Here is an 18,311-nt window from a genome sequence, read left to right as displayed (position 1 = left end):
ATGACTCATAAATACTTGGCTATCCTGATTGCAAACTGTATATTGGAAAACTTTGTGTTGTGCAATGGTCACGTGAATCTACCACCAGGATATCAGCTCCTAAACTACTTATATGGGAAAATTCCAAGAGAAAAACACAAAATGAGCATATACCCTATAGTAGGTAAATAGTAATAGTACATGTTAATAGCATAAGGTGCTTGGTTAACACAATTTGATCAAAAAACATAAAAGCCTTCCCACCGCGACAAGGTGTACCAAGTCAGGACGGCCCTAGCTTGTCTTTAATATTAGACATATCACAGACAAAACGCAAGAGAAAAACACAAAATGAGCATATACCCTATAGTAAGTAAATATGTAAATACTAGTGGTACATGTAAATAACATAGGGGACTTACATAGTTAACACTTTTTGATCAAAAAGTGAAAAGCCATCCCACCGCGACAAGGTGTACCCAGTCGGGACGTTTCTAGCCTTTTTCTAATATTGAAACCTTACCTTGTGTTAGTGACCTGAATGTGAATAAGGGCAGAAAAGGACGGGGCCCAACTGCAGCCACCTTTCCGTTGGACACTATAAGAATGAAATGTCTAGTTCGGAAGGAGGGACCATGCCCCCATTTGTTCGAAATACAAAAAATATGTTATGTTATTTGCATAACTATTTACTTTCTATAGAGTATATACTTATTTTGTGCTTTTTCTTTTGGGTTTTGTCTGTGAAATGGCTCTTTGTATTGCAAGTATACAACTTTATGTACTGGCTTATTTTTTGGGTTTACCTATATGTGCATGTAGCTCTTTCAAAGATAAGTCCAAAAATACCTTTACAAGGCCAGTCCGTTCCTTCATTCCCGAAAAATCATTATTTGAATTCATATATAAATGGGGCTGAAGAGCTATGTGTAGATCTGAAGCCTCCTATCACTCCAGCTCTATTCCCCGCCCAATGCCACCTCCCCCTCCTCAACTGATAGCTCCTTTTTCTGAATTCATACAGCACATAGGATGTCAGTCAAGCAGGAGGTGGCATTGGGCGAGGATTAGAGCTGAAGTGACGTAGGCTTCAGATTTACAAATAGCTTTTCAATCTAATTTGCATATCAATGCAAATGCTGATTTCTCGATAATGGAGGAATAGCCTGGTCATGTAAAGGTATTGGTGAACTTGTCTCTGAAAGGGCTACATATAAATAGTATGGGAGGAGTCGGGGGGTGAAGCCTGCTGCCAGATTCCATTTTTAAATGAATAAATCAATATTACTAAATGCATAATATTTTATAAAACGTTCATTAAATCTCATCTATTTTCTAATTTTTTAGACAAAAAGTCCAAAGCTCTCGTCAAGTCCACAACCGAGCCTGGGAGAACCGGCGGAGCTTCTCTCAGAGGTTTCTGCTGATTCTGGAGAAGCCATGTTTGAAGGAGAATCAACAGGGCCCTTCATCAGAGGCAGCCGGACAAGAGCCAGCCTGCCAGTTGTCAGGTCCACGAACCAGACAAAAGAGAGGTCATTAGGTAAGGGGTTAATTTACTACATTGGATGATAATTCGATTGAAGCAAATGTTGAAATTTGTGTCAACAAAGTCAAAGTAAGAGCCCTCCAAATACTTGGTTGGAGCAATGGGTGAAAATGTAATTTGCAAAGCTCTAAATGTTACCGTTTTTAGAAATTGAATTTGGAAAAAGAAAGAAAACAATGGCTAAAGCAGGAGCGTTATGCTCACCAACCTTCCCCGCGGCTGTCACACTACTACACTACAAATTAACCTTCATACATATTCACTACTTCCCTTGCGGTCCATCTTATTTTGATACACCACCAAGATAAGTGCACGGCTGGCGGCTGCAGCCTTTAGCCGTAAGCTTTATCTGTGATGGGTATCACAAGATGGGGGGGACCCTATACCAATTTTTTAATTTATTAATTTACCTTTACACCACTATAGAGACGCATGTGTGATTCCAACCAATCACAGATGCTGTCACACAGGATGGGGGCGCGGTCTGACCACAACCAATCACAGACGGTGGGTGGGGGAAGCAGTGAATATGTATGAGGGTTAATGAGCGGATCTGGAAGCAGTGTGACAGCCGCACGGGAGACTCGGTAAGTATAACCATCCTGCTCTAAATCCCTAGCCCTTTCCACCACCATTTTACAGTACAATGTTCAGGTCCACATAGACTTATATGTGGATTCAAGACTGGTCCTGTATCGGATTTTGTCCCACTGGACCCAAACATCTAATCCTGTGTGATCGGTGATTTGTGACTCTCAGAACCTATTTATACAGCAGTATGTTAAACATGTGATGATGACTGTCGGAAAACTGTAGAAAACTACTACATTAATGTCTAAATAACGGATCATTTATAATTTGTGCTTCGTCCTGATGTGACGTCCCGCGATTTCTGTGTTTTGATCTAGTTATTCATTGAATATTATTAGCGTTCTTTACGTACTGGGAGAACAAATGCTCAATTCTAGATATTAAACTCCAAGCTGCCGGAATCAAAGTTATTTAAACAAGCGGCCACTTTCCGACCGTTTCAGTGGTTTTTTTGTGCTTGTTATCACTTGCAGACCCACTGTGCCTGGCGAGGTGTGCGGGCATTCATTTCAAAGCCATCAGCAGACACTTTCCTGTACAATGCCGTAACAGAACCCACAAACATTATCTCAAAGGCAAATTCCACTCTTTTAATGTCAAATTAGGTTTCTGACCGCTTTATAGCCTATTAAAGCCAGTAGAGCAGTAAAACCTATCCCTTTCATTAGTAGCCCCCTACAAAGCTTGAGAATTAAGGCCCCGTTACACGCAACGACGTATCTAACGATATGTCGTCGGGGGTCACGGAATTCGTGACGCACATCCGGCGTCATTAGCGACGTCATTGTGTGTAACAGCTCTGAGCGAGTGTTAACGATCAAAAATACTCACCTAATCGTTGATCGTTGACACATCGTTCATTTTCAAAATCCCGTTGGTCGTTGTGGACGCAGGTTGTTCGTCGTTCCTGAGGCAGCACACATCGCTACGTGTGACACCCCGGAACGACGAACAACAGCTTACCTGCGTCCTCCGGCAACGAGGTGGGCGTGTCATTAATGCGGCTGTCCCCCGCCCCTCCGCTTCTATTGGTCGGCCGCTGTGTGACGTCGCTGTGACACCGCACGAACTTCCCCCTTAACGGAGAGGTTGTTCGCCGCCCACAGCGACGTCGCTGGGAAGGTAAGTACGTGTGACTAGTGTTAGCGATATTGTGCGCCACGAGCAGCGATTTGCCCGTGGCGCACAAACTAAGGGGCGGATACGCACGCTAGCGATATCGTAGCGTGTAAAGCCCCCTTTAGTCACTCTTGACCTTTAGATCTCTAGTGAGCTTTGTTGTCAGAGTAAGGGCTCGTTCACATTGTCCTAATTTCATCCATGTTTTTTGTTAGTTTTTATCATCCGCGCTTAGTCAGAATTTCACCAGTTTTTCCAAAATAAAAAAAAAAATATGATAATGATTTCTCAACCTTGGTATTTCCCTTGTCATATCTTTAAACTTGTCAAAAAGTTGGATATTGACTAAAAGGGCCACTTAATATGGTGGTTATGGTGGTCTCCTAAAAAGAGCCACTCCTTGGCTGGGTCCTTCCTGGAGGAATATCTGGCTGGTTTCTGTGTTGAGACTCCTAACAGAGGCTCCACGGACTTTTTTGATTTTCATATTTCCCAGGGGGCAATGCACCTAGGATTTCACTGTGTTGAGCGCCCTCGCTGGCTGTCGGCAGTGTTTTCTCTGGCTGGTCTCCCCGAGATCAGTGATTATTTTGTCTTGCTGGTCTACTAGGCATTGCTCCCACCTTGCCAGAATCCTACTCCACACTGATGAGGGGCAATACCCCGAAACAGCTGTCTGTGGATGGATACCTGGCCTTGGTATTTCTCTTGTCATATCTTTAAACTTGTCAAAAAGTTGGATATTGACTAAAAGGGCCACTTAATATGGTGGTTATGGTGGTCTCCTAAAAAGAGCCACCCCTTGGCTGGGTCCTTCCCTGAGGGATATCTGGCTGGTTTCTGTGTTGAGACTCCTAACAGAGGCCCCACGGACTTTTTTGAGTTGCATAGTGAGCTTTGTTGTCAGAGTAAGAGCTCGTTCACACTGTCCTAATTTCATACATGTTTTTTGTTAGTTCTTATCATCCATGCTTAGTCAAAATTTTATCAGTTTTTCCAAAATGGAAAAAAAATATGATAATGATTTCTCAACCTTCTCATATCGGTCCTTTTAAATTATCCTGCATGTTGCAGGCATTGGAGTGCTGATCGGTTCATTTTCACGGACCCATTGACTTGCATTGGTGAGATTGAGCCAAGAAAGTCTCCATTATTTCGTGCTGACCACTCAGTCCGCAAAATTGCATGAACATGAAAACAGCCCCATAGACTGTAGTAGGCATAGACAGAACTTGTACAAGAAATACTAATGTGAGTTCTTAGAGATGGGATATCATTAAACCGGACCTGTCAGGTGCAATATGTACTCAGAACCAGAAGCAGTTCTGGGTGCATATTCCTAATCCCTGCCTCACCATCCCTGTATACATAAGCATATATAAAGAGATCTTTTGAAAAAGTATCTCTAAAGATCTCTTATCATATGCGAATGAGCGCAGGGACTAGTCACAAGGGTGTTACTTCCCTTGGCTAGTTGGCCCCCTTAGCATGTAAGCATGCCCCTGTGGGCATACTAACATGCTAATAAATGCGCAGCATCAGAGGCATGGTTGCTCTCACCTCTCTGCTGCCATAACCCCCGATGCTAGATTTTGGCTCAATGCGCATGATCAGTAGTCCCGGACTTCCAATCATGTGCACTATGAAACCAGGTGTATGAGTCCCGGCTTCAGACTGGTGTAGTGCGCAGGACCGGATTTCTGGAGACATTCTGATCGTGTGCACTAAGCCGAAAATCGGTGGCAGAGGTGAGAGTGACCATGCCTCTGATGCTGCGCATTCATTAGCATGTTAGCACGCCTCTGTTGATATGCTAACATGCTAAGGAGACCTACTAGGCAACTAGTCTGCGACTAGTCCCTGGCCTCACTAGCAGATTATAAAGAATCTTTGGAAATATATATATATTTTTTAAAGATCTCTTTATCTATGCTAGTGTATACAGGGACAGTTAGGCAGGGATTAGCAATATGCACCCAGAACTGCTCGTGGTTCTGGGTGCATATTGGACCTGACAGGTTCCCTTTAAGGTATGAAAGTACCATGGAATAAATGTCACTATAATATTAAATAAATAAATAATAATAATGATATACCTTCGTGAATGGTGAGGGTGCAGCTGAAGGGACCCACACTGATCCTCAGACTGATGGTAGTGAAGCTATGTGGATCCTTCAGTCTTCACAGCGACTCTTTTATACCCAAGGCAAGTTGGGTTCTTTATTCTCTAGATGTTTGGGTTTTCCCAGAATGGAGAAATACATAGAGAAAGCACAACATAGGAAATAATAAACTGGGCCTCTCGTTTTGCTCTGTTTTTTTCTCCACTATGTGCTTTCTCTGTGGCCCAAAGAACAAATAGTTGGCACTCAAATAGTTGAATAAACTGGTACTTTATTGAGTAAGCTTGACCAGATAAAGCACAGACGTTTCGGTCTAACAGACCTTCATCAGTGGCAGGGTAGACAGTCTGCTCACTTGTGAGTGAAAGTAGCGCTGGTGAGCTCCTTTCACTCACAAACTGGGCAAGACCATCTACGGTGTACACTGAGGAAGGTCTATGTTACACCGAAACATCTGTGTGGGATCTGGTCAACCTTACTCAATAAAATACCAGTTTATTCAACTATTTAAGTGCCAAGTATTTTCTCTTTGCTACATACGGGACTGGATCCTACTTGAGCACCTACCACACAGAAGTGCCGTGTTTCTCCGCAACATTCTCTGTGGCCCAGTCCTCAGTTCCTCTAAAGAGAATAATCCTCCATCTCCTCCGGTTTGTGAATGACCGGCCTCCTCTCCAGTGACGTGTCCGGGGCCAGGGAATCACAGACGGGGAGGAGAAGACCCAGTGGTACAGTCCAGCCCCGGTTCACCCAAACCTAATTACCAGAAAACTTCAAATACTACTTAAAGAAGAACAACAAAAGCAGATTTATTCACCAAAGGTATCCATTTAATTGGTATTACAGCCAGAATCATGCTGACAGGTTATATATAATGATACAAACAGTATATTTTATTACAGAAGTATTTTAAACCTGATGTTCTTGTTTTAAAAATCCATGTCAGACAGGCTGTAAAATATTTTATTAAGATGAACATTTTGTGCATCCTGTTTAAGTGACAGCTGCAGCTTGTACTGAGCATTGAGATATTGCAGCAGCAGCAGGGAGGAGGGGCACTGAGGAGCTGTCAGGCTGGATGAGTGGAGATTGAGTTACACTTCCAAGAAGGAAGGATAATTCAGCCTTTGTGACATGGATTATCAAAGTACATACACAGTCTCATCTGGTCTAAGAGATTGTTTAAGAATATATATAGCTTGTGCATTTATTTGTTTTTGTTCATAGATCCCATTAAGTGCCAAAAGGGGCTCATATTGTAGCCCAAACTCTATGCTGACAAGATTTCCAGTCTGTCTGTGTAGCCAGGAGGACGCACTGAATGGGCCCAACTGTGGCTGGTAATATGACAGCAAGTATACGATTTGCAGATTTCTATCCACCTTCCAACTTGTCGTTCTCAATGCAAGTGAATTGAGTGAGGATGAAACGTCTAGTCTTCACGTGACCGCATGTATGCAGATTGCAGCCGGGTAACACGCCACCGGCACCAGAGAATCCTGTGAGTGTGGTGCACAAGCTGTGAAGATTCAGCAGTCTGCAGTCACACAGGGTAACTGCAGACTTTCAGCCCAAACCTGGACATCCCCTTTAAGCCGGCTTCACATGTCACTATTTACATATGTGAAAAACTGAACAATTTTCATCAGTGTTTTTCCAGACTCTAGTCACCGTGTCCATTTTTACCATCAGTTTTTTATTGTCTGCAAAAAAAAGCCCCTGATGACGAAAATGATGAAATACGGACAGACGTAGGTTGCAACTCAGACGCCATCAGTGCGCTGTCCAAGATTTTCACGGATCCATAGACTTGCATGGCTGAGTTTGATCCATGATTTTGGATAATAAATGAACGTATGTTAGTTTGTTTTTTTGCACTCGAGCTGCAAAATTTACTGTAATTCACACGTGAACAGCCCCGTAGACTATAATGGGTAAGAAGTCTATCAATCAGGGAAAAACCCTAACGAGAATAATCGATAGTGCCGACCCGACCTGACTGCCCTGAAGTGCTACGCTGCGTCATCTGAGATTAATTCACCGTAAATTCAATTGCAGAATTTCACTTTTGACATTTCACAATCTGCAATAAAAAGGTGAAATAACTAAAATACTTTGTGTTACTGTTTTGCTCCAATCATAGCTCCTGGCAAATTTCTGCAGGTGACCCATAGAAGTAGCCGGTAATTTAGCTGCATTGTACTGTCAGTCGTGCGCTCATTGTGTTGCTGTCTTATGGGCACTTCTGTGTCATAAAAAATAATATTGCAAATATTTTGATCCAGTAGTCCAGCAGAGGGCGCTCCACGTTACACTTGTCACTGCCATGTGCAATGGGACTGAGGCTACTTCAGGTTCAGCTTTGGTTTTAGGAACAGCGGCCATTTAAAATTTTATTTGTAGTCAAAATTAAGCAATAAAGAAGATTGAAACTGTAAAAAAAATAATAAATAAAATATTATTACATATTAATAGTAACTGCTACCGGAGGACAAAAGGAGGTTTACATAATACCAAATGCAGAACATATCTCAGGCCTAATAATTTGTAATAGATGTAATATTGTAATATATATATATATATATATAGGACGATAGGTTCATAAATAAGAAAAAAAGCAGGTGTGATTTACCTGTAGGCACTTTTTCCTATGGACAGCCTTAGTGGTGGGCACTGGTGAAGGGAAAGGTATGAATACCCTCAACCATGTGTATTCACATGTAATTTACCAGAGCAAACAGACCATAGCTGGTCATAGTCATGAGATAGATGTAGACCATAGCTGGTCACAGTCATGAGATAGGTGTAGACCATAGCTGGTCACAGTCATGAGATAGGTGTAGACCATAGCTGGTCACAGTCATGAGATAGGTGTAGACCATAGCTGGTCACAGTCATGAGATAGGTGTAGACCATAGCTGGTCATAGTCATGAGATAGGTGTAGACCATAGCTGGTCACAGTCATAAGATAGATGTAGACCATAGCTGGTCATAGTCATGAGATAGATGTAGACCATAGCTGGTCACAGTCATGAGATAGGTGTAGACCATAGCTGGTCACAGTCATGAGATAGGTGTAGACCATAGCTGGTCACAGTCATGAGATAGGTGTACACCATAGCTGGTCACAGTCATGAGATAGGTGTAGACCATAGCTGGTCACAGTCATGAGATAGGTGTGGACCATAGCTGGTCATAGTCATGAGATAGGTGTGGACCATAGCTGTTCATAGTCATAATATAGGTGTAGACCGTAGCTGGTCACAGTCATGAGATAGGTGTAGACCATAGCTGGTCACAGTCATGAGATAGGTGTGGACCATAGCTGTTCATAGTCATAATATAGGTGTAGACCGTAGCTGGTCATAGTCATGAGATAGGTGTAGACCATAGCTGGTCATAGTCATGAGATAGGTGTAGACCATAGATGGTCATAGTCATGAGATAGATGTAGACCATAGCTGGTCATAGTCATGAGATAGGTGTAGACCATAGCTGGTCATAGTCATGAGATAGGTGTAGACCATAGCTGGTCATAGTCATGAGATAAGCGTAGATCATAGCTGGTCATAGTCATGAGATAGTTGTAGACCATAGCTGGTCATAGTCATGAGATAAGGATAGATCATAGCTGGTCAAGGACATTTAGCGATCACCTATCTCATGATTATAACCAGCTATGGTTTACATCTATCTCATGACTATGACCAGCTATGGTCTACACCTATCTCATGACTATGACCAGCTATGGTCTACCCCTATGTCATGACTATGACAAGCTATGGTCTACCCCTATGTCATGACTATGACCAGCTATGGTCTACACCTATCTCATGACTATAACCAGCTATGGTCTATACCTGTTGCCATCTCTCATGACGTATACCCATAGTCATCCACGGCATTACATAATACAATAACAAATTACCTTCTATTAAATGTAATTAGAAATAAAATAAAAAGCCAACACTTAGATTCCGGTGGATAAATATTAGCCACGGTTGTTTATTAAAATATTAAAACATTTGAACATAATTAGTATAAAGAACTTATACGTCAATAACCATAAAAGCTTACTAAACTAAGCTTAGCAAAATACGCTCAAGGCCGTTAACCATCCAGCCTATGTCCTTTCATTACCAAGAATGGCCGTCTTGCCTTCAAGAAGTCAAGCATGGTCCCAACCCACCAAGGGCCAATTCTGTCATCCCAAAGAATTAAAACCATTTGGCTGAATAAGTAATAACTAGGGATGATCGAATACCTCAAATATTGGGCTTCGCGAATACCCGACTAATAGGTCGCCGCTATGCGAATATTTGATGTGCAATGTAAGTCTATGGGAAGTCCGAATAGTTCCGAATAGTTGTTATTCGGGTTTCCCATAGACGTACATTGCGCATCGAGTATTCGCGAATAGTCGAATAGCGGAGACCTATTCGGCAAATATTCGCGAAGCCGAATATTTGAGGTATTCGATCATCCCTAGTAATAACCTAAACACTGACTCAATATCTGACTTATGCATTAAAGCCCCAGGCCCAAAACTTCTAACAATTTCCGCCGCCTGATCAAATGAGGTGTAACACACTGGAGCTGTACTAAGTGCAATACAATCATTTAACGAAGGACCATAAGGATAAGACAAATGAGGAATCAAACAAAAGGAGTTAAGATCCTTCTTAGTATACTTTAGTAAATTGTAAGGGGTTTACAATAACAGGGGAGGGGGTAACTGAAGTATTTCAAATGCATTCTTAAAAATATTGTTGAAAGAACAAAGAAGGTGAAGAGGAAGGGAAGAAAGGGTAGGCTAAAAGTGGATGGGGAAGGGGTATTGGAGGGGAGCTGGGAATGGAAGGAGTTAGGGAATATAAAGGGGGAGGAGAAAGGGAAGGAGGAAGATGTTGAGGCAATTCGTTAAGTTTCAAAGTCAAGCAAGATTATAAACGCGTATATTCATTGTTTGGAACGACACCCAGAGGTGAGAGACGACAATTATGAAAAGGTGGTGCAGAAAGCGGTCCCGCCACCCTTCCAGCTTTAATTTCCTTATCCAACTTAATTGCCACAACCTCTGGATGCGGCTCCACAGACTTCAAGTTTCATACACAAGTGCAACCGCTACCAGAAAAAGGAGGAACAGCAAATATATTTACAAAACCATGAGTTAGAGGTTTGGCCATCTTACAGTTTGGGATCACTCTAGCCGGGCTAGAATCTTCATTGATTTTACTGGCGTTGATGTTCTTGTTAGAATACTCCTTTGTGTTGGACTGACTGGGCACATTTTCTCTCATGAAACATTTTGTTTTGGACCATTTGCATTGTGATTCATTTAAAGCTAAACATGTTTTTAAAATTACCCTGAGTAGAAGAAGGCTGTGCCTCCATTATCCTAGATGGTAGCACCATATTAAGCCACAAACCCACATCCTCACCCCCTATTTAAGTCTTCCTTCACACCTTCGTGTCTCCAGTACGTCTGACATCCATTTTCACATGTATCGGAGACACGGACTCATGTAGACCCATTAAAATTAATGGGCTTGGTCACACATCTGTGTTTTCACACGGTCCATGTGTCCATGTGGAGCATACACGTATCCTTGTGCTCCACAAAGTGACATGTCTGTTTTCTGCCAGCAAGCACGGGTGTCACATTGACCATACAACAATGTAATCCCAGTGACATGTACCAGAAAAAACACAGGTCACATAAAAATAAAGAATTTTTTTATACTTGCCTGTCCCCAGCGCTGCTGTCTCTGCCTCTGCTGTTGCTTCCGGGTCTGCTCATTATGCTCATGTATATTTACTGCACTCAGTGCGAACTCAGGAGCGCTGGAGAGAGGTAAGTACACCAGCTCATGCTGTCTGTGTGCTATCCGGATGTCACACGGATAATACAGGGACAGCACACGAAACATGCACACACATACGCACCTTCACCACGTACCGTTAGTACATTAGTGTTTGGCACGGACGTGTGAAGAAGGCCTAAGTGATGGGAAAACTTCCAACTTCTGCCTAAAAGTTTCATCATATAAAAAAGCAACTTAAACCACCGTTCTTCTAAAATGCTGTCTACATGTTGAAATAAACCTGAACGTTTTTCAGGAAATTTCTCACCGATAACACTGGGATATATGGAAAATGCCTGCAACCAATTATTAAACAATTTAGTGATAGGACGATGTCTGTCGTCATCCTCCTCCATTCTCTCTAATTTAGCCAATCTGGTATTACATATGAAACTCCGATATTCTGTGTCTCCACTTTGATCCTCCATGTGAGTTCTCGCGCCTGTTTTCCCCTAAACCCAGTAACCCTTTGTAGTATACCTCGTTGGATCTCAGCATTTCTTCCGTCTTGCACAGTCTAAATGCCGACAGAGGCAGGTTATGGAGCCACCCCCATGGTACCCTATGCAGCGTGGTCATATTTACCAACACTACAAGGTGCCAGATTGGAACATTTTAGCTGGAGAACCTCTAAATGTTCCGGAATGTCTACTTTTGGGTGAGGTTTGCATAAACCTTGTGTCTTTTGTGGCTCAGTTTGTTGGATCGTCCCAACAAAATCTGGACTATTGGCAAGTATGGCTATAAGGTCTGCCAACTTGATTTCTACATAAGTTTATGAAACATACAAAGAAAAAAAAAACAGAAGAAAAATTCGGTAAAATTAGGTGTCACCAAAATGCAATCTTTGTAAATTAACCGTTGTTTATCGGTTTGATTGCGTTAGGATGAATATATGGCTTTATATATTACTCCAACCCTACAGTGTTATACCTGTCAACCTCTTTCTGGAAGGCCTCGTAAATGGTGATGTGACTGGTGTTGATCCAGACAGTCTGGAGACCACGGAAAGGGAAAAGTGAAATAGATAAATAATAGAATAGGAACATTCATACAAAACCTCAGGGCATATATTGGATGCCTGGCTGTAATAATATGAAAACAAATATGTAGAAGACACCATAAATCATCATTGAAGCTGAAAGATGTACATGCCATGTGCTTGTTAGGTGGGACCCGCCACCTCCCCGAGGCATATATACAGCAGGCAGCTGCACACACCCAGACATGCGAGGGATGAGAACAATGTGGAACAGCCCGGGGAGCTGGGGAGTAGCCTCCATCACCTTTATCCTCTGCCTGGGACTTACAATTCATTAAATCTGTGTCATTTTATTTTCCCAGCCCGTTACTGGGGCTCAGGCTCTGAACCAGAACTAGTTACTTCCGCGCCTTTTAATAACTCTCCGGTGAACCAGAACGTCACTGCACAAGTATTGCCTCCACGTTCAGTTATTCTGGAAAACTTCCTACCATCCCCATAATGAAAAGTCCCAGCACTATCTATCATCGCACATCCATCTGTACTATATTGAGAAAAGTTTTGGGACACGTATATTCATAATTAATATTTTTTGTTAAAGGGGTGGTCTGAAGGAAATGTAATTTTCATCTAAATCCCTATCTATTTAGTGCCATAATGCAAGCTATTTTCTAATATACTTGCATTAAAAATTCTCTACCCTTCCCTGACTACACTATCTGTTATTGTATTTTGTTCCCCTACTTCCTCTCTGATGACGCTTCGTTTGAGAATCCCAGTACAAGCTGGAAATCTCAAACAAAGCGTCATCAGTAGAAGAGGCTGTGGTGACTGTCACAGCCTCTGCCCTCTCCCTGAAATAAAATGTCATCAGTGATGCTCGTTTCAAGGGCTGGGCTCGTCACTGTGAGATATGCACAATGATCAAGCACTCTATTGATGGCCTAGATCAGTAGTAATAAGCCGTTGTCAAAATACTCAGTGTGTAGCGACCAGTGATGTCACTTGCAGTGCAGTGCTGTTCTCTGCATGCCGAGTATTCTGACAACGTTTTGCTGCCAACTAATTTCTACTAATCTGAGCCGACAACAGAGTGCACTGTAATTGTGCACATCTCACAGTCCACAGAGCACAGGGACTAGTTCATCCCCTGAAACAAGAGTCACTGATGATGCTTTGTTTCAAGGAGGTGGCAGAGGCTGTGACAGTGACAGCAGCCTCTGCCCCCTGATGATGCTTCACTTGAGCTTCCCAGAATGTCCTCGGATTCTCAAATGAAGCGACTTAAATAAGAAGTAAAGAAAGATAAATAGAAAATCAGTTAGATAGTGTAGTTAGAGAAAGATGGGGAATTTTTTATCCAATTTTATAAAAAAAAAATTGTTTAGACTAAATAGATAAGGATTTAGACGAAAATTACTTTGGCCTTCAGGCCGCTGTGAGCTTCATGGCCAAGCCGCTGCATGCAGCCTTACATCAACAGCACAATGCCAAACATTGGACAGAGTGGTGTAAAGCCTTCACCCCGGGACTGTGTAGACGTAGACGTGTTCTGTGAAGTGGCAGATCACAGTTCTCTATCTAACATCTTATGCACATGTCTGGGTTTGGTGAATGCCAGGAGAACGTTACCCGCATAACTACATTGTGCTAACTGTAAGGTTTGATTGAGGAGAGATATTGATAGTTGGGTTATGTTCCAGGAATTGGCCTTGGTAGATTAGCTCATATGAAAGGAAATATTAATGATTAGGTATTCCAAGACATTTTGGACATTTCTATGCTTCCAAGTGAAGGATGATACGGACACCGGGCTGTTGGGGCTCCACACTCCTTCACCAGAGAGAGTCAGTGTGTGTGTGTATGATTTTGGGCACAGTGTGTTACTCTTGCTATTTTCTTCGGGTTGGTGTCCATCACCCCGCAGCTGGCCCCCATCGTAGATGCAGTAGTAGACACATGAACAGTTTATTTTCCTTTTCATCATTTTGACAGACATGGCCTCACTCATACGGTTCTGCTGCTGTTTTCTTTGGGTTACTCTCTCCTGGTCTATCACCGCTATCTTGGAACTAGTCCTCAAGCTGACGTGCTTCTGTGCTTTTGTTCCCCCACTCTTATTCTCACCGCTATCCTCTTCTGGGCCCTGACGGCTGTCTAGTCAGAAGACTTCCCTAGGCCTGTTGGAGTGAGCTGTATGCTCCAGACATTTAGGAGGTTACCTCAGGGTTCCCTGACCGGCCCTTCCTCCATGCCACGTCTTTTGTCCTCAAACCCTGCTGCAGAACTAACTCCCCACAAGGCCTGTCTCACTAACCAACCCACTGACCATCTGTTACTCCTCCTCCTATCTTACCTAACATCTAATCTCCTGCTGCTCCTACCCACCCGCGAGGTGGTGCCGACACTATCTGATCCCATGTCTGCTTTATCGAGGACCCATGCTTCACTAGCAGCAACAGTAATTTTACCACATACATGAACGACGTACTTTTGCACACAGACAATTAACATAAGACAGTCGGTGGGGGGGTTTGACTACTTTCTACACAACTTTGTGAGCACATTTTTGTCAAGGGAAGGACCTTTTCTGTTCTTCGTATGTATACTCCATTCACGAGGTCCATAAAGACATGGTTGGAGGAGTTTGGTTTGTGTAGAACTTGAATCTGGACCTCACCCACATCCAACACCTTTGGGATAAACTAAAATTGAGATTTTGAGCTTGGCTTTTCCTCTAATATCAGTGTCTGTCCTCAATTAAAATTCCCAGAGAACCCTCCAAAATGCCGTAAAAAGCCTTCCCAGGTGAGTGGAGCTTTTCTAGCTGCAAAGAGATCAACTCCATGCTAGTGTCTATGGATTTACAATGGGAGGTCATGAGTTACTGTAGGTGTAATGTGTAAGGGTGCCAATACTTTTATACATATAGTGTATTTATTATTGATCCACTTCATGGATATATTGGAGCACTCTCTAGAACATGTATTATAGTAACAGATGTTTATATTTTACTGCTGTTAGTTCTAACTTTTCTTAAGGTGACCTTTTATGCCCTAACTAAGGATGATCGAATACCTCAAATATTCGGCTTCGGAAATATTTTCCGAATAGGTCGCCGATATGCGAACATTCGATGCGCAATGTAAGTCTATGGGAAGCCCGAATAGTTTCGAATGTTGTTATTCGGGTTTCTCATAGACTTACATTGCACAGCGAATATTCGTGAATAGTCGAATATCGACGACCTATTCGGAAAATATTTGCGAAGCCGAATATTTGAGGTATTCGATCATCTCTAGCCCGAACTCTTTTCCAACACCTATTTTTTATTTTTGTATTTTTCAAATAATCTATCTTCAAAGGAAGTCGGTGGTGATAAAATAAATGCTCCAGAAAGATATAGGAAAATACCTTTCCCAAAAGCATGAAAAATACATGTAGTTCTTCCCATTAGCAGAGCGTTCCGATTCCGCTGCGAGTAGCGTGGGATTGTTTCTGTAAACCCTGCGATTAGCAAATAATAATTGTTATTTATTATCCGGTGGCAATAACTAGCGCAGTGTGCAGGACCGCACCGATCCGGATGAAATACTGTGATTACTTCTCATTAGGAAGATGACAACACCTTAAAACAAATGTGATTCTCCGCGTCTTTGTCTCATCACCATTTGGAAAAGAAAACTCTGCTTAGTGCACAATTCTTAATACCTGACATGTTATTATTTTTGTGACTGCAGGGATTCGGAGGTTTCATTTCCATATCGGGCCGATAAAATAACCTCTAAATTATAAAGCAGATAATTAAAGGGGTACACCACTTTTGCATTTGTAGGTGTCACGCTAGGTACGGGGAAGTACCAAGTGCACGGTGAAAGGGAAGAGAAGGAAAACTCAGTGTCTAGGGAAAGGGAAGATGGGGACCTCTGACCAAACCTACTGCTGGTCCCTGGGGTCCCTCACCACATTAGATAGGTTCTGCCCCTATGCGCCGAGCCGGATACCTGTCCCTAGGTATTCCTAGTGCTGGGCCCTAAATAGGGAACAGATGGGATGAAATCTTCGTCAACCCCACTAAACACTAAAGAAGACACAAGGAGGACACACAGGGAGAAATGCAGAACTATTTATAGATCAGAAGCCTCTGTCACTGCAGCTCTATTCCCCGCCCAGTGTCGCCTCCTTGTGCTTGACTGACAGCCTCTATGCTGTGTGACAATAGGCAAGGACGTTGTCAGGGAAGAAAGTGGAGGTGGCTCTGGGCAGGGAATAGAGCTGGAGTGATGGAGGCTTCTGATCTACAAATAGTTCTTCAGCCTTATTTGCATATCAATTCAAACACTGATTTCTCAGTTCACATATCAATAGTAGAGTAGAATTCAGATCCGAAGAACCAATCTCAAGAACTCCAACCATGCTACTTTTCCCACTGTATATGTCTTCCAGTATGGTCTAATTCAGGCAAGACCTGGCCACCAGTGATCGTCTTCAGGGGAGGACACTGATAGAGGAGGGGCCTTGTGCAAGAAGGTGGAGGTAGAAGTGGTCCTCTTAACTTTTGTTGCACCAATGTTTTATTTGCCCAAGATCTTCTTCATACTCTTGCCATGACCCAACCACAGTCTTTCTCCGGAGCCTGTAACATGACTAGAACACAGGATAATTTAAGTTTCTTCATCCATTCATCTATGTAAAGATTAAGCTTCTTTTGTAGGATTAGAACTTGTCTTCCTCTTTCCCAAAACAGCACCACACCAGTACATGAGCTGTGCCCGGTGTTGCACCTCCGCTCTACTGAAGTGCTTGCGGTTGAGTTGAAATAGTACACACAACTTATGGTCAGGATTTGAAGAAAGGCAGACATGGTTTTGTTACATGGAACAACCCCTTTAAGTGTCCCCTTAAGATATTTGAATCCTTTCGCATTTGCTACGTGTACATAATACCAGTAGCCTGCTGCTGTGACCTAGTATAACCCCACTGGAAGACGAGTGTGACTCTGCCCTTGCAGGACGTCTTCTCAGTCTATATATCCTCGTTACTAATGATAACGTTGTCGTGAGTTTGGCTCCTGTTGTTATTAATGCTTCTATATATTACGGCCTATAATAATCCACCTGGACATTGTGAATGTAAGCAGAATTCTTGTGCCTAGCGATATATAACACAAGTAAATGCCAGATTTCCCAGTGGTCTCGGAAAGATGAGCTGAACAATTCGTGAATCATTCGCTTGTGGGATGTTCGGTTCAGAAGAAACTTAATCTTTTTCTGGTTAATTACCAAGAATCCAGGCGGCCTCGCCCTCGAATGAAGCGTTGTGTCCATGATTTGTAATAATCTCAGACTACGAACACAATATATTGTCCGCTACATTGTATTAATGGTCACAAAACCCTCATTACTGCCTGCAGGAACCAGAAATGAGGTGAGACGAATTAGCGTTCGCCCACGTACAATGTGGACAGAGGAATTCTCGCTTTCCCTCTAATAACTTTGCCAATTAAAACATTCTATTAAGAAGTTTGTATTTTCTTTTCTGGTATTACATTGTTGGATGGAATTTCTATCTTGCTGGATTTAATGGTGACAACTTGGGTGATAGCAAAAGCAAGGGAGTCTGTCACCATAAAATAACTGTGCAACAGTGACTGTCACAAGGTAAATAGAGACAGGACAGGGGCCCCTTGGCTGGCCCTAAGACTTGTGACCCTGTGCTGTCCTTTATCTCGAAGGTAGGTTTGATGGTAACCAGGTCCGAGCCCCCAGCGTGACCCTAACTCCTGTCTGGACCCTGATCTTACTCCCTCTCTCCCATACCCTATGGGCGGGCTGGAACACGCAAAGACAAAACCCCACAAAATGACACAGATAAGGGAGAATGGAAACTCGTAACACACAGCACTCGAAACACACAAGAGCGACAATATGTGTACTGGTGGGAAACGCAAAAGGAGAGGAAGTAACACACAACAGGGAAATGCTTACACCAATCAGAAACGCAGCACGGATCACCATAGGAAAAACAGTAAGACCGGGATCGCTGGAGTAAAAACTGAATATATCATCAGCACCTTCTGGAAGGAGGCAGTGCCTTAAAT

At 42.7% G+C, this 18,311-nt stretch overlaps 1 protein-coding gene across 6 annotated transcripts in view; it reads left to right on the top strand.

Annotated features, from left to right (window-relative positions):
- Positions 1 to 18,311, top strand: part of KIAA1217 (KIAA1217 ortholog) — a 979,280-nt gene that overhangs the window by 762,231 nt on the left and 198,738 nt on the right. For all 6 annotated transcript variants that reach the window (XM_075315563.1, XM_075315555.1, XM_075315558.1 and 3 more), the window contains one exon: positions 1,327 to 1,522. In XM_075315563.1, the coding sequence (XP_075171678.1) occupies positions 1,327 to 1,522 (196 nt within the window). The remainder of the gene's footprint in view (positions 1 to 1,326; positions 1,523 to 18,311) is intronic.

The sequence above is a fragment of the Anomaloglossus baeobatrachus genome, chromosome 6 (genome assembly GCF_048569485.1).
Source record: "Anomaloglossus baeobatrachus isolate aAnoBae1 chromosome 6, aAnoBae1.hap1, whole genome shotgun sequence".
NCBI lineage: Eukaryota > Metazoa > Chordata > Amphibia > Anura > Aromobatidae > Anomaloglossus > Anomaloglossus baeobatrachus.
This window is presented reverse-complemented; position numbering and strand designations above follow the sequence as displayed.